Here is a 26954-nt window from a genome sequence, read left to right as displayed (position 1 = left end):
TCTCTGGTAGTAGAATTTTTTTTCTCTTTTTTCCCTGTATCCGTCAGGTTTTATATAATAACAAGTATTACTTATGTGATTGTATAATTTGATCACATTCTTCCCTTGCTTTGCTGATTATCAACCTTATTCTGTTTTGAGTTTTATTAAAAATACATTTCATAGTCTTTGGTAACCACATGGTAAATTTGAATTTATTTTACTCACAAAAAAAATTTTCTAATTCCCATTTAAAAGGAAGCCAGTATTACCCTGATACCAAAATCAAACAAAGACATTACAAGAGAAAAATCTGCAGACCAGTATCTCTTATGAAATAGACAGAAAAAATATTCAACAAAATACTAGCAAACCAAATCCAGCAACGTATAAAAAGAATTATATCCATGACCACAGGGCACCTGGGTGGCTCAGTCAGTTAAGTACCCGACTTGGGCTCAGGTCATGATCTCACAGTCTGTGAGTTCAAGTCCTGTCTCGGGCTCTGTGTCAACAGCTCAGAGCCTGGAGCCTGCTTCAGATTCTGTGTCTCCCTCTCTCTGCCCCTCCTCTGTCTCATTCTCTCTCTCTTTCTCTCAAAAATAAATAAATGTTAAAAAAAAAAAAGAGAGAGAATTATACTCTCTAACCAAATGGGATTTATCACAGGAATTTAAGGTTGGTTTGACATCTAAACATTCATTACTAAAATATGCCATATCAATAAAAAACAAAAAACACATGATCATTTCAATAGACATAGAAAAAACATTTGACAAAATCCAACAAATTTCATGATAAAAGCTCAACAAACTAGAAAAATAAGGGAACTTACTCAGCTTGATAAAGGGCATCTATGAAAAACTAATAGCTAACATCATGCTTAATGTTGAAAGACAGAATGTTTTCCCCACTAAGATCAGGAACAAGGCAAGGATGTTCACAACCACCAATTCTATTCAAAATTGTACTGACAGTTCTAGCCAGGGAAATTAGGCAATAGAAATAAGGATATCCAGAATTGAAAGGAAGAAAGTAAAACTATATTTATGGATGATGTGATCTTATATCTAGAAAATCCTGAAGAAATCCACTAAAAGCTATTAAACTAGTTCAGTAAAGTTACATAATACAAGCTCAATATACAAAATCAATTGTATTTGTAGAAATTTGCAATGAACAATCTGAAAATGAAGTTAAGAAAATAATGTCATTTACAACAGCATCCAAAGGAATAAAATACTTCGTACATTTAACAAAATAAGTGTAAAACTTACATTCTGAAAATGGTAAAACACTGTTAAAAGAAATTAAAAATCTAAATACATGGAAAGATATCCTTGTTCATGGGCTGGAAGAACTAATATTGTTAAAATAGCAATATCCCACAAATTAATCTACGGATTCAACACAATCCTTATAGGAATCCCAGCTGCCTTTTTTTGTCAGAGATTGACAAGCTATTCTAAAATTCGTATGAACTTTATGGGACTGAGAGTAGCAAAATAGTCTTCAAAAAGAAGAACAAAGTAGGAGGACTCATATTTCTTTGTCAAAACTACCTATAAAGCAAAAATAATCAAAATAGTGTGGTACTGTCTTAAGACAGACATACAGATGAATGGAATAGAATGGAGAATCCAGAAATAAACCCTGATGGGGCACCTGGATGGCTCAAGTCAGTTAAGTGTCTGACTCTTGATCTTGGCTCAGTTCATGATCTCACGGTTCATGGGATCAAGCCTCACATCAGGCTCTGTGCTGACAATGTGGAACCTGCTTGGGATTCTCTCCCTCTCTCTCTGCCCCTCCCCTCCTTTCATGCATGCTTTTGCTCTCTCAAAATAAATAAATAAACTTTAAAAACAATGTTAAAAAAAAGAAATAATGTATATATTCAAATGAGCTTAAACAATGATGTTGAAACTTTTTTTATTTTAGAAAGAAAGAGAGCATGTGAGTGGAAGAGACAGGCAGACGGAGAGAGAGAGAGAGAGAAAGAGAGAGTGAGAGGGAGGGAGGGAGAGAATCTTTTTTACTTTTTATTTTAAAAAAAATTAATGTTTATTTTTGAGAGAGCGAGCGTGAGAGAAACAGAGCATGAGGGGCAGAGAGAGAGGGAGATCCAGAATCTGAGGCAGGTTCCAGGCTCTGAGCTGTCAGCACAGAGTCTGACATGGGACTCAAACCCACAAACCATGAGATCATGACCTGAGCCAAAGTTGGACATTGAACCGACCTAGCCACCAAGGCACCCTGAGAGACAGAGACAGAGAGGGAGAGAGAGAGAGAGAGAGAGAGAGAGAGAGAATCTTAAGCAGGCTCCATGCTCAGCATGGAGCCCAATGCGGGGCTCAATCCCATGACCCTGGGACCCCAGGACCATGAGCTGAGCCGAAATCAAGAGTTGGATGCTCGACTGAGCCACCTAGGTTCCCCAAAGTCAAGACTATTTAATGGGGGAAGGAATAATCTTCTCAACAAATGGTGCTGGGACAAATGAAAAGCCATGTGCAAAATAATTAAGTTAAACCCTTACCTTACACCATAATAAAAATTAACTCAAAATGGATAAAAGACCTAAATGTAAGTGCTAAAAACTATAAAACTCCCTAGAAGGAAAGTGTAGAAGTAAATCTTCATGTCTTTGAATTTGGCAATGGATTCTTAGATAAGACAAAATGCATGAGCAACAGAAAAAAAAATAGATAAATTTGACATAATTGAAATTAAAGTTTTTTTCTCCAAAAGACACTGTCAAAAGTGAAAGGACACCTGCAGAATGAGAGATAATATTTCCAAATCATATATCTGATGAGAGTCTTGTATCCAGAGTATATAAAGAACCCTGTTGATTCATAATTTAAAAAAACCAGAAATTTTTTAATAGGCAAAGGCATTTTTCCAAGGAATATATTCAAATGACCAATAAGCACATGAAAAGATGCTCAGCATCATTTGTCATTAGGGAAATACAAATCAAAACCACAATGAGATACCACTTCACACCCAACAGAATGGCTATTGCAAAAAAGGAAAACAAGCATTGGTAAAGATGTGGGGAAATTGAAACACTTGTGCATTGCCAGTAGGCATGTAAAATGGTACAGCTGCTCTGGAAAATCATGTGCCAGTTCCTTAAAAAGTTATATAGAATGACCATATGATCCAGCAATTCCAGTTCTAGATGTTTACTCAAAAGAATTGAGAGCAGGGACTCAACTAGATACCTGTACACCAATATTCATAGCATCATTATTCATAATAGCCCAAAGACAGAAGCAACCCAAAAGTCGATGACAGATGAATGGATAAAATGCTTTATAAAGAAATATTCTGCAAGCTTGAAAAGGAACTATATTCTGATACACACTATGCTGTGGACTGAATTCTGTCCCCACTACCAAAATTCATATTTTGAAGCCTTAATCCCCAATGTGATGTTATTTGGAGATAGGGCCTTTGGGAGATAATTAGGTTTAGATGACATCATTAGGGTAGGGACCTCATGATGGGATTACTGTCTTTATAAGAAGAGAAAGGGACATGGGGACTCTCTCTCTCTCTCTCTCTGCCATCTGAGGACACAGCAAAGAGATGGCCATGATCAGCAGAACCTGACCATGCCAGCACTGTGATCTCAGGCTTTCAGACTTCACAACTGTAAGAAATTAATTTCTGTTGTTTAAACAGTCTGTGGTATTTAGTTACAGAAGCTTGAGATAACTAAGACATACTACAGCATAGATCAATATTGAGGACATTATGTTAAATGAAATAAGGCATACACAAAAGGATATTGTGTAATTCCCCTTATAAGAGGTACCTAAAAGGATCAAATTCATAAAGACAGAAAGTGGAATAGAGGTGATGAGGGGCTAGGGCAGGAGACAGTGGGGAGTTGTTTAATGGGTACAGTTTTGGTATAGGATGATGAAAAGTTTTGGAGATGGATAATGGTATTGGATGCACAACGTTGTGAATGTACTTAATGCCACTAAATTTTACATGTAAAAATGGTTAAAATAGTAAATGTTATGGTATGTGTATTTTACCACAATAAAAAATGTAACAAAATTACATGGAACAATAATTGACAGAACTGAAAATAGACACAGATTAGTACATAATTATGGCTGGAATTTTTTTAATGTTTATTTACTTTGAGAGAGAGAGCAAATGGGGGAGGGACAGAGAGAGAGAAAGAGCCCTACCTGGGACTCTATCCCATGAACCGTGAGATCATGAGCTGAGCCAAAATCAAGAGTTGGAATGCTTACCCGACTGGGCGACCCAGGTCCCCCTCCTGGTTGGAGACGTTTAAACTGGGTTTTGATTTGTATTTTCCTCATGGTTAATTAGGACATTTGAGGATATTTTGTTGTGCTTATTGGCAATTTGTGTCTCTTCTTTGGAGAAGTGTCTATTCCAGCATTTTACCCATTTTGTAATTAAGTGGGTTTTTGTTTGCTTTTTTTTTTTCCTGTTGAATTGTAAGAGTTTCTTTATTCTGGATACTAACCCCTTATCAGATATATAATCTACAAATATTATTTCTGTTCTGTGGCTTGTCTTTTCACTCTCTTGATAGCGTCCTTTGATGGACAAACTCTTAAAATTTTGATGAAGTCCAATTTTTTCTTTTGTTATCTGTGCTTTTGGTGTCATGATTAAGAAACTATCACTAACTTGGGGGGCTTCTGGGGGGTTCAGTCGGTTGAGCGTCCAGCTTCAGCTCAGGTCATGATCTCAGTTCATGAGTTCGAGCCCCACATTGGACTCACTGCTGTCACCACAGAGCCTGCTCAGGATCCTCTGTCCCCCCTCTCTCTCCCCCTCCCCCACTCATTCTCTCTCTCTCTCTCTCTCTCTCTCTCTCTCTCTCTCTCTCTCTCAAAAACAAACAACCAATGATCTATCACTAACTTGGTAGGATTCAACTCCATTCTTTCGCATGTGGCTGTACATTTGTCTCAGCACCATTTTTTAAAAACACTGCCTTTACTCCTTTACGTTGTCTTGACACTCTTGTCAAAAATCAATCATAAATGTAAGGGTTTATTTCTAGCATCTCTATTCTATTCCATCAGTCTATATCTCTATTCTTATGATGGTGTCACTGTTTTGACTGTGGTAGCTTTGCAGTAAGCAAAGTGTGAGTCCTCCTACTTTGTTCTTCTTTATTAAGGTTGCTTTGGTTATACAGAGTCCCTTGAAATTCTATATGAATTTTAGGGTGAGTTTTTCTATTTTTGTAGAAAATCCCAGTGGGGATTTTGATAAGGATTTGCTTTAAATCTACAGATAAATTTGGGAAGTACTGTCATTTTAACAATATTAAGTCTTTCAGTCCTCTAATATGACATGTCATTCCATTTGTTTAGGTCTTCTTTAATTTCCATCAGCAATGAATTTCAGTTTTCAGTGTACAGTATTTCTCCCCCTTGGTAAGTTTATTCCTAAGAATTTTATTATTTTGATGCTATGTAAATGTAAAGGTTTTCTTAATTTCCTTTTTGGGTTGTTCATTCCTGGTGTATAGAGATACAACTGATTTTTGTCTGTCAATTTTGTATCCTACAACATCACTAAATTCAACCTTCTTTGTGGGTTCCTTAGAAGTTTTCTACATATTGTGTTGTCTGCAAACAGATGTAACTACCTCTTCTTTTCCAGTTTGGTAACCTTTTTTTTTTTCTTTCCTATTGGTACTGGCAGCACTATAATGAATAGTGACAAAGTGGGCATTCTCATATTGTTCTTGATCTTAGGAGAAAAGCTTTCAGACTTTCACCAGTGAGTGTGATATTAGCTGCTGGGATTTTTTTTTTAATTTTTTTTTAAAAGTTTTTATTTTTATTTTTGAGACAGAGAGAGAGACAGAGTATGAACGGGGGAGGGTTAGAGAGAGGGAGACACAGAATCTGAAACAGGCTCCAGGCTCTGAGCTGTCAGCACAGAGCCCGACGCGGGGCTCGAACTCACGGACCGCGAGATCATGACCTGAGCCGAAGTCGGCCGCTTAACCGACTGAGCCACCCAGGCGCCCCAGCTGCTGGTTTTTCATATGCGGCCTTTATCACATAATGAACATTTCCATCTACTCCTAGTTTATTGAGTGTTTTGTCATGAAAGGGAAGTGGATTTTATCAGATGACTTTTTTTTTTTTTGCACAAGTTGAGATCATGTGTTTTTCCTCACTTCTATCAACGTGGTATATTACAGTGAATAATTTTCATACATTGAACCACACTTGCCCTGGGGATAAATCCCACTTGCTCATGGAGTATAGTCCTTATCTACTGGCATTCCATTTGGTTGTCTTTTATGGGGGCATTTGCATCTATTCATAAGGGATATTGGACTTTGGTTTTCTTGGGGTGTCTTTGTCTCATTTTGCTGTCAGGGCAATGCTAGCCTCATAGAATGAGTTAGGAAGGGTTCCCTCCCTACTTCATTTTTTGGGCAAGAGTTTGAGAAGGATTGGTTTTAATTCATCTTAAATATTTGGTAGAACTCACCAGTAAGCCACTGGTTCCTAGGCTTTTCTTTGTTGGGAGGTTGTTGGTCACTGATTAAATCTATTTACTTGTTATATGTCTAGTCTAAATTCTGTTTTTTCTTGAATCCGTTTTGGTAATTTGTGTGTTTATAAACATTTTTCCTTTTAATCTTGGTTATTCAACTGCTGGCTTATAATTGTTCATAGTATTTTCTTATAATCCACTTTATTTCTGTTATTTAAGTAATAATGTCCCCACTTCATTTCTGATTTTAATTAAGTCTTCTTTCTCCCTCTTACCCTTCACCCCTCTCTCTCCCTGAACCTAAGGGTTTGTCAATACTTTCAAAGAACAAACTTTTGGCATCAATGATTTTCTCTGTTGTTTTTCTACTCTCTCTTTTCTAAAGTTTGTTTATTTTTGAGAGAGAGTAGGGGAGGGTTAGAGAGCGGGGGGAACAGAGGATCTGAAGTGGGCTCTGCATTGACAGCAGAGATCCCAATGTAGGGGTGGGACTCATGAACCATGAGATCAAGACCTGAGCTGAAATTGGAAACTTAGCTGCTTGAGCCACCCAGGTACCCCTGGTTTTCTACTCTTTAACCCATGTATATCTGCTCTAATCTTTATTGTTTCCTTCCTTCTGCTTTAGTTGGCTCTTCTTTTTTCTAGTTCCTTAAGGTTTACAGTTAGGATATTAACTTGAGATTCTCTTCCTTTCTAATGCAGGCATTTACTGTTAAAAATTTCCCTCTTAGCACTGCTTCCCACAAATTTTGGAACATTATATTTTTAAAAATTCCCCTTGTGACTTTTTTTTTTTACCCATTCGTTAAAAGTCTGTTAATTTTTGTGGATTTTATTACTCTGAAATTTCCAGTTTCTTTCAATTATTGATACCTAGTTTTATTCCATTGCCATCAGAAGATACTTTATATGATTTCAGTCTTTTAAAACTCATGAAGAATGTTTTTGTGTGTCTTGGACGATGTTCCACGTGCACTTGAGAAGATTACGTGCTGTACTGTTGTGGGAGTGTTCTGTTTATGTCTGTTAGGTCCACTTGTTTTAGGTTGTTGTTAAAGTCCTCTTTATGTCATTAATCTTCTGTCTGACCTATCCATTTTTGAAAATGGGCACTGAAGTGTCCGCCTGTTACTGTAAAACTGTATTTCTCCCTTTAATTCTGTCCAATTTTACGTCATATATTTTGGGGCCCTTTTGTTATGTGTGGTCAAGTTTGTCATTGTTATATCTTCTTGCTGGATTAAATACTTTATCAGTATATAATGTCCTTTTCTTTTTAAGTTTATTTAGTTTGAGAGAGAGAGAGAGCAGGGGAGGGGAAGAGAGAAAGGGAGACAGAGAATCCCAAGCAGGCTCCACATTGTCAGTGCAGAGCCCAATGCAGGGCTTGATCCCATGAACCATGGGGATCATGACCTGAGTCGAGATCAAGGGTCAGATATTCAACACTCTGAGCCACCCAGGAGCTCCTATAATGTCCTTCTTCATCTCTTGTAAATTTTTTTAATTAAAGCCTATTTTGTCAGATAATATAAGTCTCTCCAGCTCTCTTTTGGTTACTATTTGCATGAGATATCTTTTTTTTATCGTTTTACTTTCAACTTTTTTGTGTCTTTGTATTTTAAGTCTCTTGTTGACAACATGTAGATAGTTGATGAGTTTTTTCCCCCAATCTGCGAGTCTCTGTCTATTAATAAGGGAGTTTAACCCATTGCATTTGGAGTAAATACAGATAAGACATGATCTACTTCAGCCATTTAGCTTTTTGTTTTCCGTATGCCACACGTTTTGTTCCTCAATTAATCTGTTATTCATTTTTTTTATGTTTACTTAAAATTTTGAAGTATATGTTCTATTTTCTTCTTTACTTTACTTTTCTATATATTTAAAAATTATTTCCTAGTGGTTATGTCAGGAATTACAATTAACATCTTAAACTTATTTATAACAACTTAGTTTGAATAGCAACTTGGTTTCAATAGTATATATTCTGCTTCTATATACTTCTCTCCTCCTATTATTTTGCCAGTTACATCCTTATACATTTTGTGCTCATTAATATACATTTTCAAGTACTGTTTTATGTATTTGCCTTTTAAATCATATAGGAAAACAGATGAGGGGTGCCTGGGTGGCTCAGTCAGTTGAGCACCTAACTTCGACTCAGGTCATGATCTCTCGGTTCATGAGTTCAAGCCCTGCATCAGGCTAACTGCTCTCAGAGCAGAGCCTGCTTCAGATCCTCTGTTCCTCTCTCCTTCTGCCCCTCCCCCACTCATGCTCTCTCTAAAATAAATAAAACATTTTTAAAAAAGAAAATTTTTTTAAAAAAAGAAAAAAGATGAGTTATAAACTAAAAGTAAATGAGGTTTTTATATTTGTCTATGTAGTTACATTTACCAGTGTTCTTATGGCTTTGAGTTACTGTCTGAGTTTCAGCCAGAAATATTCCCTAATGGCATTTCTTGTAAGGCAGGTCTACTGTTAATGACATCTTACAGTTTTTGTTTATCTAGAAGTATCTTAATTTCCTCAAAGATAGTTTTGCCAGATATAGAATTCTTGGTTGAGAGGGGTTTTGTTTTTGTTTTTAAAGGACATAAATGTCATCCCACTGCCTTCTGGTTTCCATGGTTTCTGGTGAGAATTTGGTTATTAGTCTGATCTTGTACTTGATGAGCTGCTTCTCTCTTGCTGCTTTCAAAATTATGTCTTTGGTTTCAACAATTTGACTTATGTCTTGGTGTGGATCTCTGAATGTATCCTGCTTTGAGTTCATTAAGCTTCTTGGATGTGTAGATTCATGTCCTTCAACAGATTGTGGCAATCTCTTCCTCAGATACTTTTTCTGCACTTTCTTCTCCTCCTAGGACTCCTACAATGCATATGTTGGTACACTTGATAGTGTCCCATTAATCCCTCAGATTCTTCATTTTTCTTTCTGCGCCACGCCCCCAACCAAACTGGATAATTTCAACTGTCCTAGTCTTTAATTCTCTGGTCTTTTTTTTCTGCCTGCTCATATACACATCTGCCTTTGAATACCCTCAGTGAACATTTTATGTCACTTAGTGTACTTGTCAGCTGCACAATTTGGTTACTTGTTTATCATTTCTATTTTTTTTTAATATATTTTCATTTTGTTCTTATGTCATTTTCCTGATTTCCATTAGTTTTCTGTCCGTGGATTCCTTTAGCTCATCGAGCATATTAAATCAGTTGATTCAATGTCTTTAATAATTCCAATGTCTGGGCTTTTTCAAGGATAGTTCTGTCAAATTGTTTTTTTCCTGTGGGTGAGCCATATTTGTCTGTTTCTTTGTTTTTCACTTTTTTTTTTTTTTTTTAAGAAATGGACATTCTGGGATTTTATAATATGCTAAATCTGGAAATCTGATTTTCCCAATCCTCAGGGGTTGGTGATATTTGTTTATTGAGGACAAAGCCATATGATTGTGACTTTCCCAAACTATTTTTGCAAAGTATATATTCCTTTTGTGTGGTTCCTGAAGTTTCTATCCCATTGTCTCTGTAGTCAAGCAGTGACCTGAGAACAATTTCTTTAAATGTCTGTCTCCAACAAGGAAAAGAAGAGGGTCCTGTCTCTGTAAATCTTCTGAAGGATGACACCAGTGTAAGCCACTGCTACTGAGGGCCCAAACCAAGGCAAGTATCTGTGCCAGTTCCTCACATATCACTAGACCAGCTCAAATGTATGGATCCAAATATTTTGAGAACAAGGTCATCTCTGTCCACACCAGCACCATCCATCTACTCCAAGAACACAGGCTGCTGTCCCCACGGCCAAAGTGGTGCCAAAAAAATAGGAAGTGGTAGTTAGTTCATGCATGCCATTCACACAAGATCAGAAGCTTCTTCATGAAGCACTATGCTGGTTGTTGTAAGTGTCCAAACATGTTCCAGAGTTCCAAAATAGTTTATTGCAATAGCTTTTCCCAGTTTAATAGTGATTGACCCCATATGCATTGTAAATTAATGTCATTAGGTACATATATATTTAGGATTGTTAATGTCTTCTTGATTGACTTTTATCATTATAGAATGTCCTTTTCGTAATCCTCTGGTAATGTCTTGAATTTCACTTTGCCTGACATTAACATAGCCACACCAGTTTTCTTATGTTTGTGTGGTATATTTCTTAATTTCAACCTATTTCTATTAACTGTTAATTCTTGTAAATTATTTTTTAAAACACAATCTAAAAATCTCTGCCTTTTACTTAGAATATTTAAAACTATTAATATATGATGCAAATCTTGATCTTTTTCAGTTTAAATTCTGCTGTTTAGCTGTTAGTTTAGTATTTATCTCCTCTGTACTTGTTCCTTTGTTCCTCCTTTCTTGCCTCTATTGGGTTGATTATTATAGGGTTTTTTTTTTATTATTTAAAAAATTTAAGCACTGAATTTTATCTCCCATTTGGTTGGGGAGGGCTATAACTTCATATTTGGTTTTTAATGGTTACTCTAGGGAAAACAATATGCTTCCTCAGCTTATCAGTTTATCTTGCATTACTATCACACCAATTCACATATAACATAAGAATCTTATAACTCCCATCTTTTGTGCAATTGTCATATATTTTACTTCTATCTATATAACTATTATACCTATGACATATAGGTATCAATTTTGGTTTAAGCAATCAATAATATCTTAAAGAAAAAAATAGTATATTTACCTGCATATTTACTATTTCCAATACTCTCCATTCTTTCCTGTTGATCTGAATTTCTATCTGGCATCATTTCCCTTTTAGCCTGAGGGATCTTTACCATTTTTTATAGTCCAGATCTACTGGGAATGAATTCTATTTGCATTCAATTATTCTGAAATGTTTTATTTCATTTTCATTCTCAGAGAACATTTCCCCCACACATAGAATGCTAAAACAGCTTTGCCTTCTTTCAGCACTTTAAAAATGTTATTCCGCTGTCATCTGTTTTTTTCCTGCTGAAAAGTCAACTGTCATTCCTATTGCTGTTCTTGTGTATCATGTGTCTTTTTTATTTTTCCTGGCTACTTTGAAAAGATTTTATCTCTGGTATTCAGCATTTGACTAAGATGTGCCTAAGGTGTGGCCTGTATACTTATCCTGCTTTTTGGGTGGTGGGGTGACATATGGTTAGAAACCTGAAGAGTGTCAGAGTTCTGTGATGCTCACAGTTCACACCATGCAGGATCACTCAGGGGAAACACTAGAGTTGGTCTTGAAGAAAAAGGCAAGATAGGAACTGTGGGAAAGAATTTTTATAATGGTTTCCCCAGGAATGAATGGGCAAGGAAGGGTAAAAAAGATTAGGACTAGCTAATTTGAACAATTCCAGTGGGCTCTGGGGCTTGGGAGCTGCAGCTGGCTGTCTGGTATATGGTTTTGGGCGATTAGGGTGGGTGTACAGTGGCCCAGAATGTGCATATACAACCAGTAAAGTGGTTGATGGTATGAACTTAATTGGATGCTCAAGATAATTCACTGGTCTCTAGCCAAGGCCTCAAAACTGGTTTTAGAATTTTTTTAAAAACTATTACAGAGGGTCACTGAGGTTTTTGGATATTGATATTTTAATCACATTTTGAAAAATTTTAGCTAATATTTCTCCGAAACATTTTGCTTGTTTCTTTTCCTCCAAATATTTTCTTTTTCCTCTAGTGTTCCACTTAGCATATTTTATATTTTCACTATTGCCTCACAAGTTGTTACATCTCTGTTCATTTATCTATGGTTTTTTTTTCCCTCTTTGCTATTCAACTTGGATAATATCTATTAGCCTGTCTTCACATTCACTGATCCTTTCTTTTGCAGTGTTTAATATTGTAAGCCCATCCATGAGACTTTTAAAAATTGTATGTCTCTTGTAAAATTCTCCACATCTTCATCTTCGTGTCTGTCCTTTTCTATAGATCCTTTAAGGTATTTATAATTATTTTAAAATTCTTATTCAGTAATTTCAACATCTTGCTTATTGGGGGATTTGTTTGATTTTTTCTTGGTTGTGCGTCATACATTTCTTCTGATGGCTCCTGATTTGTAATTGTATACTGGACATTCTGGGTGATACAGTGTGGAGACTTTGAATTGTTGAGTTTTGTTTAGTAGGCAGTCAAGTTACTAGCAGATTGCCTTGATTTTTTTGAAGGCTCAATTTTAGGCTTTAGTAGAGTGGGTCTGTTTTAGTTTTGCCCTTAGTCCTAGGGCCTCAACCAGTGTTCTCAGATGTGGTTCTCATTCTAAAGCATGGCTTTCCAGGTTTTCAATGAAAGCCCCCAAAATTTACTATGTCTCTCTAACCTGGTGGGTCATAAATTCCAAACTTTCCCTCCCCAGCACCAGACATCTGCTGAAATCTCTGCTGACCTTCTCCAGACTTCCAGTTGCTTTCTGTTGGGCTCTCTGGAATCCTACCCAACTCATGCATTATTTAGGAGGAGTCAACCAAGAATTGGAGGGGAGTATGACAGGTGAACTCAAGGCTCTGTGTTTTCCTCTTTCTGGGATTTCCCTTTCAATTTCCAAGCTGCTCCAACAACCCTGAATTCTGAGTTGGCTCCTCAACCTTGTGAGATTGCCACTTTTTGTTGTATTCCCTGTGGGGCTACGTGAGGAACCGTCACTTAAATGTGATCTTGTCCAGTGTGTTACTCTTCTTTCAGTGGATGAGTCCCCTCCAGTTTTGCTTGTCTCTGGTCACTTTCCTCATTTTACAGTGCATTTCAAAATTTACAGGGCATTTCAAAAATGTATATAAAATGTATATAATTATCAGTAGGAGAGTTAGCCTGATACAAGACACTCTGGCCATTACAGGAAGCCAGATGTTTAAATGTTGTTTAAAATAAAATTCAACCTCCTTGGGGCCCCTGGGTGGCTCAGTCGGTTGAGCATCGCATTTGATTTCAGCTCCGGTCATGATCTCACGGTTCATGAGCTCAAGCCCCAGTGCAGAGCCTGCCTTGGATTCTCTCTCTGCCTCTTCCCAGCTCACACACGCTCTAGCTCCCTCTCTCAAAACTAAATAAACTTTAAAAAAATCCAATTTTCTTTGTACTTATCTTGATGATGGTTAAGTCTGTTCACCTTGAAAACCTACCAAGATGTATGTTTGTGTACTTGGGCCTAGATGTGCTATTTACCAGTAAAGTTTATTACAAGAAAAAGCCAACTTCCTGTCAGTACCCAGTTAAAAACCACTCGGGCTTTCTTGTGGCCCTGGGATCAAACTCAGATCCCTGCCTCAGAATTTCTCTCCTGGCTATGGACTCTAGGTTCACTTGCAGCTCCCTAAATGAGACAAACTAGCTCCTGCTCCTCCCTCTATCCCCACCTCCCACACCCTACCTGGATAATTCCTCAGATGTCATTTTAAGCATCATCTCCTTGTAGAAGCTTTTCCTGACTACCAAAGAAATCCCTCCTCTCTTCCACCTGAGGGGCCCTCTGCTGCCTTCTCACAGCCACCAAGTCCCCCTCCCTGACCTCCACCTCAGCAGGAGCACTCCATACACTGGCTGGCAGTGTCCAATGAGCATCTGAATGTCAGGAACCATATCTTCAAGTCTGGCCCCAGAATAGTTTAGAGAATCTGCAAAATGTTCAAACTCTGCCACCCTGCCCATTATGGTGAGCCCCCTGGGGCAGCTTGCCTACAAGATCCTGCCTGTGGCAGTTCTCCAAGGCTGGCAGCCTTCAAGAGGCATGGGTGCTATTGTGAGAATTGGTGGAACTGGACCCAGCTCCATCACCAGACCAAATGTGCAGGTAAAGCTCTCCTTCCTGTAGGCTTGCTTCTTCTGTCAGATGAAACGGTGGGATTTTGAGCTCTAATGATATGTCCTCCCTAAACATAAAAGCCGAATGACCAACCAGACAGTTTTAAAGAAGACAAGTAAAAGTTTATTGTGTTGAGCAGACCTTATTTTCATTACAGTACCAGGAAATTCATTCTCCACTCACTTCGGGTGCAGAGGGCTCTGCAGACACCTAGGGCCCCGGTACTTGTTCCCAAGCAAGGGGCAGCACCTGCACCTATGTTGCATTTAACGAGCAGGATTACAGTAAAACAGAATAGTTATAAAGAAGGTTTTCTAAATACATACTTTCCTTTAAAAATTCTAGTATTTTTCATTTTTTCTATGTTTACCTCATTATCATCAAGGATAACTGGTTGGAAAACATGGTGCTTGATAATCTTTTTCCCAAATCATTTGCCTTGAATTTTGCTACTTTTACTCTGGCGAGGATTTATGCCCACTTCTCTGGACATCTAAATAATGACGAATAAGGCAATGCATAAATTACAGGTGGGATGAAGGCCTTAGCTCATACCCCAACTTGTTTCTTCTTAAATCTTCCACATTTGGCCTCTATGTTGCTAGGTAATTTAAGATTCAGGAGACAGCCTCTTGCTTGCAAAATCAGTATCAGGGAGTTTAAGCTTAATGTGCTACTTTTGGGGAGCATGCCGCTGCTTGAAGCTGATTTTGTGGTTTCGTTTTATAAACTGTCAGCACTCAATGGCACCCTGAAGGGGAGAGACCATCTACTTAGTGCACTGACTCACTACTACCCACAAGTGTCATTTCTGAATTAGATCAAGAGATCAAATAGCAAATGAAAGAGAAATTGGTATCCTCCAGATAGTCTGAAATATTAATTACAACCTGAGTTAATGAAGTCAAATTTGCTTGAATTCAATCAGGCAATTACCAAAGTTGTGATTGAGATCTTCCCCCACTACATCAAGACAGGGAAAACATGAATTTAAGTAAAAAATGTTATCCCACCAAACTAGACACATGACAGCTATATTTAACTCTAATCATCCCACAAAAATGTCCCCATAAAATCAAATACTTAAAAAATTATTAAAATTATACAACAGTTGAATATATACTTAAATTACTTTGTGCACAATGCACCTTCCATTTGTTGTTGCCAAGAAAAACTTTCCATTTACCAAATGATCTACCAGTTTACCAGGTGATTTAGCAGAACATTTCCATCTCCATGAAATCTGACACCATTAGCATTAACAATGGAATCAGAAAAACACACTAGAAATTCCCTTGTGACTCATTCATGGCAATTTTAGAAAAGGGCTACTTTCAAGTACCCAAGTTTACTCACAGGGGAGATGTAAGGTAAGAGGAATTTTACTCAATCCTAGGAGGGTGGTGTCTGACTTGTTCCAAATTACAGTGGCAGTCAAGTATGATTCCCAGCTAAAGGACAACGGAATTTCCTTCCTATTAGCTGGGCCCGTCCCTTCTGAAAACCCCACTCACACCGCCAGCTTCTGGACCTTCGTTCAGGGACCACGTCCTGCAACCAGGCAGAAGTTGTTCCTTCAAGCACAGCCTCCACATGGTTCACAGCATGAGGACTGGAGGAGAGCAGAGTTCATTAAGCTCCGTTCTTGGAAACGATTTCTGAAACATATGTAAAATCTTTGCTCTCCCACGAGCTGAGTTCATGAAACAAGGGCCTACCGCGAGGCATATACACAATATACACATAGTAGGTAGGCAAACATCTGCATGTTTCCGTTAGAAACGCCACATCTTGAGATTCGACACCTTATCATCCTTATGGGAAACTAATGTGTCATCATTCTCAGTGTGGTCAGTACTGAGTTCAATTGTAAAACACACATAGGCATGCCTTCTCAGCTCCAGCAGCAGACTGTGTGAATGGGGTTTGGTCTCAAATACCACTGTTCATAGAACACAAAAACTCACATGTTGCATGTCATTCGGACATGTCACATTATTTCACATCACACTGGCCCTGATTCATAAAGAAAATTTCCCATTATGGCATGATGAGAGACAACAAATCCCGTTCCATAAAAATGATGGTTAAAAACGATGCACTGTGAACAGTTTCCAGAACCTTGAGCATTTCAGTGCCATCAATTCTTGCTTCTTGGGAAAAAAATCTCTATCTTTTGGGTCACAATTTGCTTTCGCACAGTAGAGTCAATGGACAAAGCTGACCAAGACCAAATTTTAGTGGTATTATCATTTCCTAGGACATTAGAGGTTCATCCTGAAAGATACTGTTGCCACGTGAACCAAGAGAAGGAAGGAAGGCCCTACACCACTTCAAAAGCAAATGAGGTCTTACACACTTAGAAACAACTACTGATAAGACTTGTGCTTAGGGTGGTGATGGACAAGAGCAGTGAGGACACACACTACACGGAGAACAGATATCACACTGTACGTTCCTCACATGGAATATGCATAAGAGACCTAGTGGAAAGACATGGAGAAAGGTGGCATGCTCCATGTCCCAAGGGAACCAGTATTTAAAAAGCACACCCCAGTGACTTTAGTATTTCCCACTCAATCTCCCAGAAAATCAACTCGGAAAGTACACAGTTCTGTTCACGGGTGTAGACTGAAGTGGTGGTGGCAGAAGGCTCTCTGACAGCTTTTCTTCGATCCAAGATGAGGCTAAACAAATGTTTTTTGTTCTCATTGATTCTATCCCTTCAGCTGCTCTGACAAGTGAGCGGCAGGGCAGGGGGGGAATCAAGCTACAGCCTTTGTCAACAGCAATGACTCTGAGGGACCTTTTCAGTCTTGGATCCATTTATCTAAAAATTTGAGCTCCCTTCTTCCCAACTTTTAATGGAATTATAAAAGCTCCTTCTGACTGAGAGACTCCTAAGCTAACTTTTGCTTATGTGACTATAGAAAAAAATAAATTACTTGATATTTGCCATAAGACTTTGATTTCTAAAAAAGACTGAAAACCTATGTTCCCTGGCTTAGAAGAGTGAGGAATCAGCTATCATTTGCAGCCCCTCCTCACATTTGTAAAAAGCAGGCAAAATATTAGGGATAAAAATGGTTTGCAATGGAAGGAGGCACAGTCCACAGGAGTGTTCTTGTGTACCCTGCAGCCTGGGCAGACAGAGGGAAGGCCCTAGAGCCTCACGCCCATGTAGGCTAAAAACACACCAGAAGACTCCCTCTGGGTGCCTCCCAACACTGCCCGCTCACCAGGAGAGGCCACTCCAGAAGGGCCACTCTGGGCCACTGAAGTAAAGACACTAAGAGCAGGGCTGATGCTGCTTCAAGATGCAACTATGTGCTGTCAGAAGAGTGGTGTGCTGGCAATTTCGGCAAACCAGAGGCAGCCCACAGCACTGAACTAAAAGGAATAGAGGACCACGTACAGAGGAACACGGATTACAGTCAACATCTCTCCTCTTCTCAGCTCTGGGAGTCCTGCGTAGAGAAAAGTCAAAGCCAACTTTGCCTGGGTCTGAGAAAGAACCCCCTGCCCCCCACCCAGAGGAGCAGAAGGTGGATGATGTGATGACCTTCCCGAGGGAGACTGGAGCCCCTCAAGATGGATCACCAGAGGGGCTCACTATGGCTGTATCCAGTGAGGAAATCAATAACAGACTTTTTTTTTTTTTTTTTAAGAAAGTGGGAAGAAAAAGTAAAGACTTTCACAAATAGAAAAATTATTTACAAAACAATTTCCTAAGAAGTTTACTGGGGTTGGGTGGGGAATAAGAATAATGTTTTCATTTTAAATTAGTCACATGGTACTGATGGTTTATAACAGGGAATGGCCAATTTCTGTCTTCTTCACCTCCCCCAAAATACCCTAAAGTCCTCCTACTCCTGATATGTTTCCTACCCTCATCCCAACCCACCCCATCTTGTCCCCAAATTAATTGCCTGGAGCCAATCTCAAAGACACATGATTGTTGGTTGGGTTTCCATTTAACAATGAACCCACTGCTGGGGAAGAGAACACAAGGACACAGGACGCACTGGCATAAACCTCAAGGTGTGTGGACCTCGGACAAAGCTTCTGCCACCACAGCGCAGGCTGCAGACTGAGCTCCGCTGTCAGTAAACTGAGGTAAGGAAGAACATGGCAGCTCTGGCGGGTCGGCTTCCCATGGTGATGCAGCATGTGTGTGCTCTTGGTGTGGGCACCACAGGACTCATTTTCTTCCAGTTGCCTCTGCCATTTTCCCTTCTGGTTAGAAGACTGCTCTTTACAGAGTCCCAAAAGATCAGCCATTTGTCTTCCTCTGAGGTACAAATCCAATAGAGCCTTGACTCCAAAGATCCAGAGCCCACTGGCATGTAGAAGTCAAAATCAAATGCTCAGAATCAAAAGGTGTGGCACGCCTGCCCAGCCAGTTTATCAGCAGTTGTAAAGACAGATCAGAAAAAACTAGCATTTAATACAAAAAGTGTTTTTCAAATGGTGCAATTTCCTGTCCTCCTGTGAAGATCATAATTCTTCTCGTTTCTGAGGTCCTGTGGAAAAGGAGAACAATTGAAAATAAAATGGTTTTATCCTCAAGTGACAAAAATACAGACTGAATATTTCTCCTGGTACTGTAACCTATTAATTGTGGCCCCACCTCCATTTTATCTCTATTTTGAAATTTTTAGAAGCTTTGGTGTGGAGTGTTTGTATTATATTTTGAAAGCAAAAACAAAACAAAAAAGACCTTTTTGTTTTCAAAAACACTGAAACCACCTGCATATCCCTATTCCAGCAGAACTGTTTCACAAATACAATCTTTACTTCTGGTAAAAATATACACATTTTTAGTCAAGATTCTTCTTTTTTCATTTAATAACACACAAACACATTTTCCTAAGTAAAAGTGTAGCTCATTTACCACTCTCTATTCTTGGATGTTTAAACTGTTTTTAATAATTTTGGGAGCCTGGGTGGTTCAGTCAGTTAAGCATCTAACTCTTGACTTTGGCTCAGGTCATGATCTCATGGTTCATGGGATCAAGCCTCACATAGGGCTCTGTGCTGATGGCACAGAGCCTGCTTGGGATTCTCTCTCCCTCTCTGCCGCTCCCCCACTTGCTCACGCATACACTCTCTCTCAAAATAAAAAAATAAACTTAAAAAAATAATTTTGGTTTAGGGGCACCTGGGTGGCTCAGTCGGTTAAGTGTCTGACTCGGCTCAGGTCATGATCTCATGTTTCACGGGTTTGAGCCCGCATCAGGCCCTATGCTGACAGCTCAGAGCCTGGAGCCTGCTTCGGATTCTGCGTCTTCCTCTCTCTCTGTCCCTCCCCCACTAGCACTCTCTCTCTCTCAAAAACAAACATTAAAAAAAAATAATAATTAAAAAAAGTAATTTTGGTTTATAAATAATACATTTCTCCATTTTTATTATTTTCTTATGTGAACTTATTTAAGGTAAATTCTCAAGAAAGGAATTACTGAGGGTATAAACATGTTAATGGTTTCTGCTTTTTAACAAGGACTGTTCTAATATACAGAGCTTTGGCAAGGTAGACCCAGAGCACTTTCCTCATCATCTTCCCAACAAATAGCATTATCAGTATCAATATGCACATTTTTTCAATGGAGTGTATATATATATTTTTTTAATGTTTATTTTTGAGAGAGAGAGAGAGAGAGCACGAGCAGGGGAGGGGCAGAGAGAGAGGGAGACACAGAATCTGAAGTAGGTTCCAGGCTGTCAGCATAGAGCCCAACGCGGAGCTCGAACTCATAAGCCATGAGATCATGACTGGAGCCAAAGTTGGGCGTTTAACCAACTGAGCCACCCAGGTGCCCCTCAAGGGAATATTTATTAACAACAGATTCCTTTAATGTGACTGCTGTTTTCTCAACTTCATTTATTTGTGTTTTCCTCTTATTTGAACAGAATTGTACATTATTTACCCAAGTATCGATAGAAATCCTTCAGGTGTTAATAGCGAATTTGAATTATTTTTATTATTTTTATTTTATTATTATTATTTTATGATACTTAACAACATAGTACAGTCTTCGGGATGATTAGGTGAATCACTCATGATCCATGTTCTGTAACTGACTTCTTAGAATTAGTTTTGAACTGAATAATGTTAAAAATCCAGAATTCAGCTTATTAATAGTTTACAAATGGTCACTATTGTATTCTAATGATTTTTGTCAACTGTATACCATTAGAGATTTACATAAGAGGGGGGAAAATATTACATGAAGATTTAGTCCCTTCTATTCTTAGCCTAAATTAAATAAGTCCACTCCAATATTCTTCTTTGAAAGAACACTTTTTTTTTCAAAATCAATATACACTTTGTCTTGACCCTAAATATGTTCATTTAATAATGCCTGGACAGATTTAATAAAAAACCAAGGAATCTGACAAAAGATCCCCAAAGTAATGTCAGGCTTAGCTTATATATCACAAAATTCATGAGCCTAAATAACAGAATTCTCAACGCACCTTTTCTCAAAAAGATAAAATAAAATAAAATAAGGGAAAAGAAAAGGGGGCAGCAACTGTATTAATACATACGTTTAGAAGGCCAACTAAAAAAGGAAAGTAAAAATATACACTGGTTGATGTCAGGATGGAAGGGCTGAGATTCCTTTTATTCATTATTCTGTTGTTTTTGCAACAAACACAAATCAGAAATGCAAATAAGTACTTCCCTAAGGCTGACCGCTGGACCTACCTTCCCAGCGTGGCTCCTGTGTTGTCTTCTTGTCCAGCATTCCTGTCTCTTTCTCCCTCTGGAACCGGGTCTGTAGCTGCTTGATCTCTTGGTCGTAGTCCTGCCACTCTGGGACAATTCGAACAGCTGCTTCCAGCTTGGGCTCTTTGGTCATTGGATTATTACACTGTAAAACCCAAATCACATGCTTCAACCAAGCTGAAGACAGGGCACTTTATACAGAATTCAAAGATGTGTCTGTTCTTGGATTCTAAGTCCCAACTGAACAAAAAGAACAACACTGAAGAACCAAATGAGAGACCAGCAGAAGCAATGTGGTAGTGGGTCACATAAAGCTTCTACAAAATTGTGGAGAATGACTGGAAAGCAGGAACTGAAAGTTCCTTTGATAAAATTACAAGGCACAGAGATAATCCATGGACAAGTAGTAACTTCACTGATTGTAAGTAGTGAAATAGCCCCATCAGACACCAGAAACCTGGCTACCTGCTGCACGCAGCAGAGATCTGTGGATGTTACTACAGGATGTGCTACAGTCCCCCAACTGCACAACTACAGAGAAGACTAAAGAAGAATCTGTGTGTTAATAACAATCTAGTCATAAATCACACTGGAATAAGATGTAGAAAAGAACCACAGACAGCTTACCAAATCTATTGTTTTAGCCCTTTTCTTAGAGGCATCATCACACCACGTTTCACACCAAAGCCATTCTTGAGGGAGTGATTTAATTGGCACCTGATGGATCATGTTATTGGGCAAATCCTGTTTGGTAAAAAGAAAATAAGACACAATACTCTCAAGTTCTGAGGGAAACTGAAATAAACTCAGAGCAAATTAGTGGTAATGGCTGCTCATTACATATCACATACCAATCACAATTTTTTAGAACTGAAAGGGTCTACTAAAAACCTGTGAGAAGCTAAAATACTTATTTGTGATTTTTTGTAAAACTACAGTTTAGAGGACTTCTAAAACATCTACCTATGATAAGCACCTGAAAAACTTTAGCTTAAAACTCACAAACAACCTACATCTAGACTTCTCTCCATGAGGGCAATTCTAAGAAAAATACTAGTGCTTCTTGAAAGTTAACTAATCATAGAGTGTGGTTTTGATACTTCACAACTTTGCATAAAGGATGCTCCAAATCAACCTTGTCAACTGAGGCTTGATCCCAAGTGGATGAAGCTTACATGTTTTCAAGCCAACTGTATGCTTTGAAGCTTTTTCTCAGGAAAACTTTTGAGTTTGACACAATAAAATGTTGCACTATCTTAAGACACAACCAATATGATCCAGAAATTCCACTTCTGGATATATGCACAAAAGAAAGCAGGGACTCAAACAGATACTTGTACACCAATGTTCACAGAGGCATTATTCACAACAGTCAAAAGATGGAAATAAGCCAAATGTCCATCAACAGATGAATGGATATACAAAATATGGTGTGTGTATACACACACACACACACACACACACACACAAACACACACAGGAAAATTCTTTCAGCTTAACAGGAAGGAAATTCTGAAAGCTGCTATGACATGGATGAAACTTGAAAACATTATACGAAGTAAAATAAGCCAGGCACAAAAAGGAAAAATATTATATGATTCTAAAAGTACCTAGAATAGGCAAGTTCATACAGACAGAAAATAGAATAGAGGTTGTCAGGGACTGGAGGGAGGAAGGAAAGTGGAGTTGCCATTTAATGGGTACAGAGTTTTGGTCTGGGATGATGAAAAACTTCTGGAGATGGACAGCTGCACAACACTGTGAATTCACTTAACACCACTGAACCGTCCACTCAAAAATGGTTAAAGTGATAAATTTTGTGTTACCTGAATTATACCTAATATTACAGATAAAGACACTTGTAGATGAGAAAAATTGAAAAAAATTGTTACTAGTGAACTTACACTAAGGAAAATTAAAGGATATTCTTTAGGCAGAAGGAAAATAATCCTATATGGAAGCTCAGAAATGCAGAGAAGATTGCAGGGTAACCACATGAGCAAATCTAAATAGATAACAATCCCATTGTAGGAGAAGAACTTCTGGGGTTTAAAATACAGAGATATCTAAAATCCACAGCAACAGCCATTCAGGCTGGGATAAGGATAAATGGAGTCAGTGAATTCTAAGGCCAGTATTACTCAACCTGAGGTTATGCAGATGCAGCAAGGAGTCTGCTAGGAATGTCGGCTCTTAGGCCCAACCATACATACACCTACTGAACTGGCCCATGCGAATGGGACCCAGGAATTAATGCTTCAATAAGTTCTCCAGGTGAATCTTTTATGTATGCTGAAGTTTGAAAAGCACTGTTCTAATGTTTTTGCACTGTGTGGTAGGTGCAAATATACCAACTAGTATTAGCCTTTGCAAAGTCAGGAGTGCATACTGTAACCTCTAGGATAATCATTAAAAGAACTGCAAAAGAGTATATAGTTCAAGGGGCTCCTGGCTGGCTCAGTCAGTGGAGCATGTGACTCCTGTTCTTTGGGTTGTGAGTTTGAGCTCCACACTGGGTGTAGAGATTACTTAAAAATTTTAAAATCTTTTTAAAAAAAGTGTATAGTTCAAGCTAGTAGAGGGACGATGGAATTATAAAAAACTCTCCATCTGAAGGAAACTAAGGAGAAAAAAGAAACAGAACACATAAAATAAGCAGAAACACTAGAAAAGCCAGTCTTACTGGTGATCACGTTAACTATAAATGGACTAAATGTTCAAATTAAATGACTTATACAAAATGTAAAAACCAACAGATATAAGCCTATTTATAAGAAATGGAACTGGGGTGCGTGGGTGGCTTAGTTGGTTAAGCGTGCAACTTCGGCTCAGGTCATGATCTCACAGTTTGTGGGTTCGAGCCCTGCATTGGGCTCTGTGCTGACAGCTCAGAGCCTGGAGCCTGCTTTGGATTCTGTGTCTCCCTCTCTCTCTGCCCCTCCCCCACTGTCTCTGTCTCTCAAAAATGAATAAATGTTAAAAAAAATTTTTTTAATAGAACTAAAATATAAGGATAGGAAAAACTGAAAATAGAAGGATAAAAACAATATACCATTTAACAATAACCAAAAGGAAAGCTGGCATAGATGTACTAATATTGGGTGAAGGTTCCCCCAACAAAAATCATTAAAAATTCAGTTGTAGGATATATATGCTTCTAAGTTTTAGGTACCTAATGGTATAGTCTCAAAACACATAAAGCAAAATTTGACAAAACCAGAGATGAGGAAGATATCACAATACAGAAAAATATTTTAATACAATTCCCTCAGTAACTAATAGAAAAACAGACAAAAACACATAATATGACCAAATGGATACAAAAATACAAAAAACCAGATGAATACAAAAAACCAAATGAAATGTTTACCAAAACTGATGACATATGGGTCTAAAAGTAAATCTCCACAAATTTCAAATGTCTGAAATCATACAGAAGAAATCCTCAAATCATAAAGCCACTGAGCTACAAATTAATAGCAAAAATGTAACTAGAAAATCCCTGTGTATTTGGAATCACTTCTACATTACTTAAGAGTCAAAGATGGGGCGCCTGGGTGGCTCAGTCGGTTAAGCATCCGACTTCAGCTCAGGTCACGATCTCGCGGTCCGTGGGTTCGAGCCCCGCTTCAGGCTCTGGGCTGATGGCTCAGAGCCTGGAGCCTGCTTCCGATTCTGTGTCTCCCTCTCTCTCTGCCCCTCCCCCGTTCATGCTCTGTCTCTCTCTGTCCCAAAAGTAAATAAACGTTAAAAAAAAAAAAAAATTTAAAAAAAAGAGTCAAAGACATCACACTGGAAACTAGAAATACATTGTACCAAATGACAAGGAAAATGCTACATATAAAACATGTGCAATGCAGCCAAAGTCTTGCTGAGATAGAATCTGATCATTTCAAATGCATATATTAGAAAGACTAAAAATTATGAACTAAACATCTCAGGAAATTAGGAAAAAAAATCAACAAATTAAATAAAGTAAAAGGTAAGCACAATAAAGAACAAATTAATGAAACAGAAAAGAAACAGGATGAAAAACATTAAAAGATGTTTCCTTTTTTTTAATGTATATTCATTTTGAGCAAGAGTGAGTACACCCATGCAAGCAGAAGAGGGACAGAGAGAGAGAGAGACACAGAGAAAGAGACAGAGAGAGAATCCTAAGCAGGCTCTGTACAGTCAGCATGGAGCCCGATGTGGGGCTTGATCTCAAGAACTGTGAGATCATGATCTGAGCTGAAATCAAGAGCTGGACACTCAACTGACTAAGCCACCCAGGTGCCCCTAAAAGATGTTTCTTTAATTCCCAGTGAGGTGATAAAGGCAAAAAAGAGAAAGCACAGTAAACAATGTCAGAAAATTATAAAAGATAGAGAAAGAGAGAGAGAGAGAAGACATCAATATAGATCCAGCAGACTTTAACTGAAGTGATGAAAGCATTTTCCAAAACTGATTATACAGTGCACTTACAATCTGAACATGTTGCGCTATATAAATTATATCTCAATTTTACTTAAATATTTTTTAATGTTAATTTATTTTTGAGAGAGAACAGAGCATGAGTGGGGGAGAGGCAGACACAGAATCCAAAGCAAGCTCCAGGCTCTGAGCTGTCAGTCCAATATGGGGGGGTCCAATGTGGGGCTTGAGCTCACAAACTGTGAAATCATGCCCTGAGCCTAAGTTGGATGCTCAACTGACTGAGCCACTCAGGAGCCCCTACATCTCAATTTTAAAAAATGAGAGGGTAGTACGGGGCACCTGGGTGGCTCAGGTCATAATCTCGCAGTCAGTGAGTTCAAGTCCCATGTCAGGCTCTGTGCCAACAGCTCAGAGCCTGGAGCCTTCTTCAGATTCTGTGTCTCCCTCTCTCTCTGCCACCCCCCCCCACTCCCACTCATGCTCTGTGTCTATCTCTCTCTCAAAAATAAACATTAAAATTTTTGTTTAGGGGCGCCTGGGTGGCGCAGTCGGTTAAGCGTCCGACTTCAGCCAGGTCACGATCTCGCGGTCCGTGAGTTCAAGCCCCGCGTCGGGCTCTGGGCTGATGGCTCAGAGCCTGGAGCCTGTTTCCGATTCTGTGTCTCCCTCTCTCTCTGCCCCTCCCCCGTTCATGCTCTGTCTCTCTCTGTCCCCCAAAAAATAAATAAAACGTTGAAAAAAAAAATTAAAAAAAAAAAAAATTTTGTTTAAAAAATGAGAGGGTAGTATAAACAACTTCATGATGATATGTTAGTAAATTTAGTGACACCTTAACAAAAACATTGATTAAAGTAGTAATAGAAAATGTCAACAGTCCCATAACTCTTTTTTTTAATTTTTTTTTAATGTTTATTCATTTTTGAGAGAGACAGAGACAGAATGAGAGTGGGTTGGGGCAGAGAGAGAGGGAGACACAGAATCTGAAGCAGGCTCCAGGCTCTGAGCTGTCGGCACAGAGCTTGACATGGGGCTCGAATTCACGAGCCATGAGATCATGACCTGAGCCAAAGTCAGACACTCAACCAACTGAGCCACCCAGGCACCCCTACAGTCCCATAACTCTTAAAGAAGCTGAAGTCATAATTTAAACACAAAGAAATTTCTATTAGGCTTCACTAGTGAATTCTACCAAACATTTAAGAAAGAAATAAGGTCAATCTTACACAAACCATTACTGGTAAATGAAAAAAGAAAAAAACAAAACCCAACTCATTTTAGTAAGCCAATATAGCCTCAACACCAAAATCTGACAGAGATATTACAAGCTATTATGTCACACAAAAACATAAATACAAAATTCTTAAATAAATACTAAGCACAAAAAATCCAGAAATATATAAAAAAGAATAATAAATCATGACCAAGCTGGATTATATAATTCAGAAATTATATTTAGGTATATAATTAAACTACACTTATAGAATAAAAGAGAAAATACTAAAGATA

The 26954-nt window shown here is 38.4% G+C and overlaps 1 protein-coding gene across 2 annotated transcripts in view; it reads right to left on the bottom strand.

The window, feature by feature from the left end:
• Positions 1–14399: 14399 nt before the first annotated feature.
• Positions 14400–26954, bottom strand: part of UGGT1 (UDP-glucose glycoprotein glucosyltransferase 1) — a 112888-nt gene continuing 100333 nt past the window's right edge. For both annotated transcript variants that reach the window (XM_047082889.1, XM_047082890.1), the window contains 3 exons: positions 21657–21773; positions 21009–21174; positions 14400–18822 (listed from right to left, as the gene is read on the bottom strand). In XM_047082889.1, the coding sequence (XP_046938845.1) occupies positions 18797–18822; positions 21009–21174; positions 21657–21773 (309 nt within the window). In that variant the 3' untranslated portion in view covers positions 14400–18796. The remainder of the gene's footprint in view (positions 18823–21008; positions 21175–21656; positions 21774–26954) is intronic.

Source organism: Lynx rufus, unplaced genomic scaffold (assembly GCF_022079265.1).
Source record: "Lynx rufus isolate CCGP_SWC_20201006 ecotype Redwood Valley unplaced genomic scaffold, mLynRuf1.p SCAF_2, whole genome shotgun sequence".
NCBI lineage: Eukaryota > Metazoa > Chordata > Mammalia > Carnivora > Felidae > Lynx > Lynx rufus.
The sequence above is the reverse complement of the archived record's forward strand: the minus strand, read 5'-3'. Positions and strand labels throughout refer to the sequence as shown.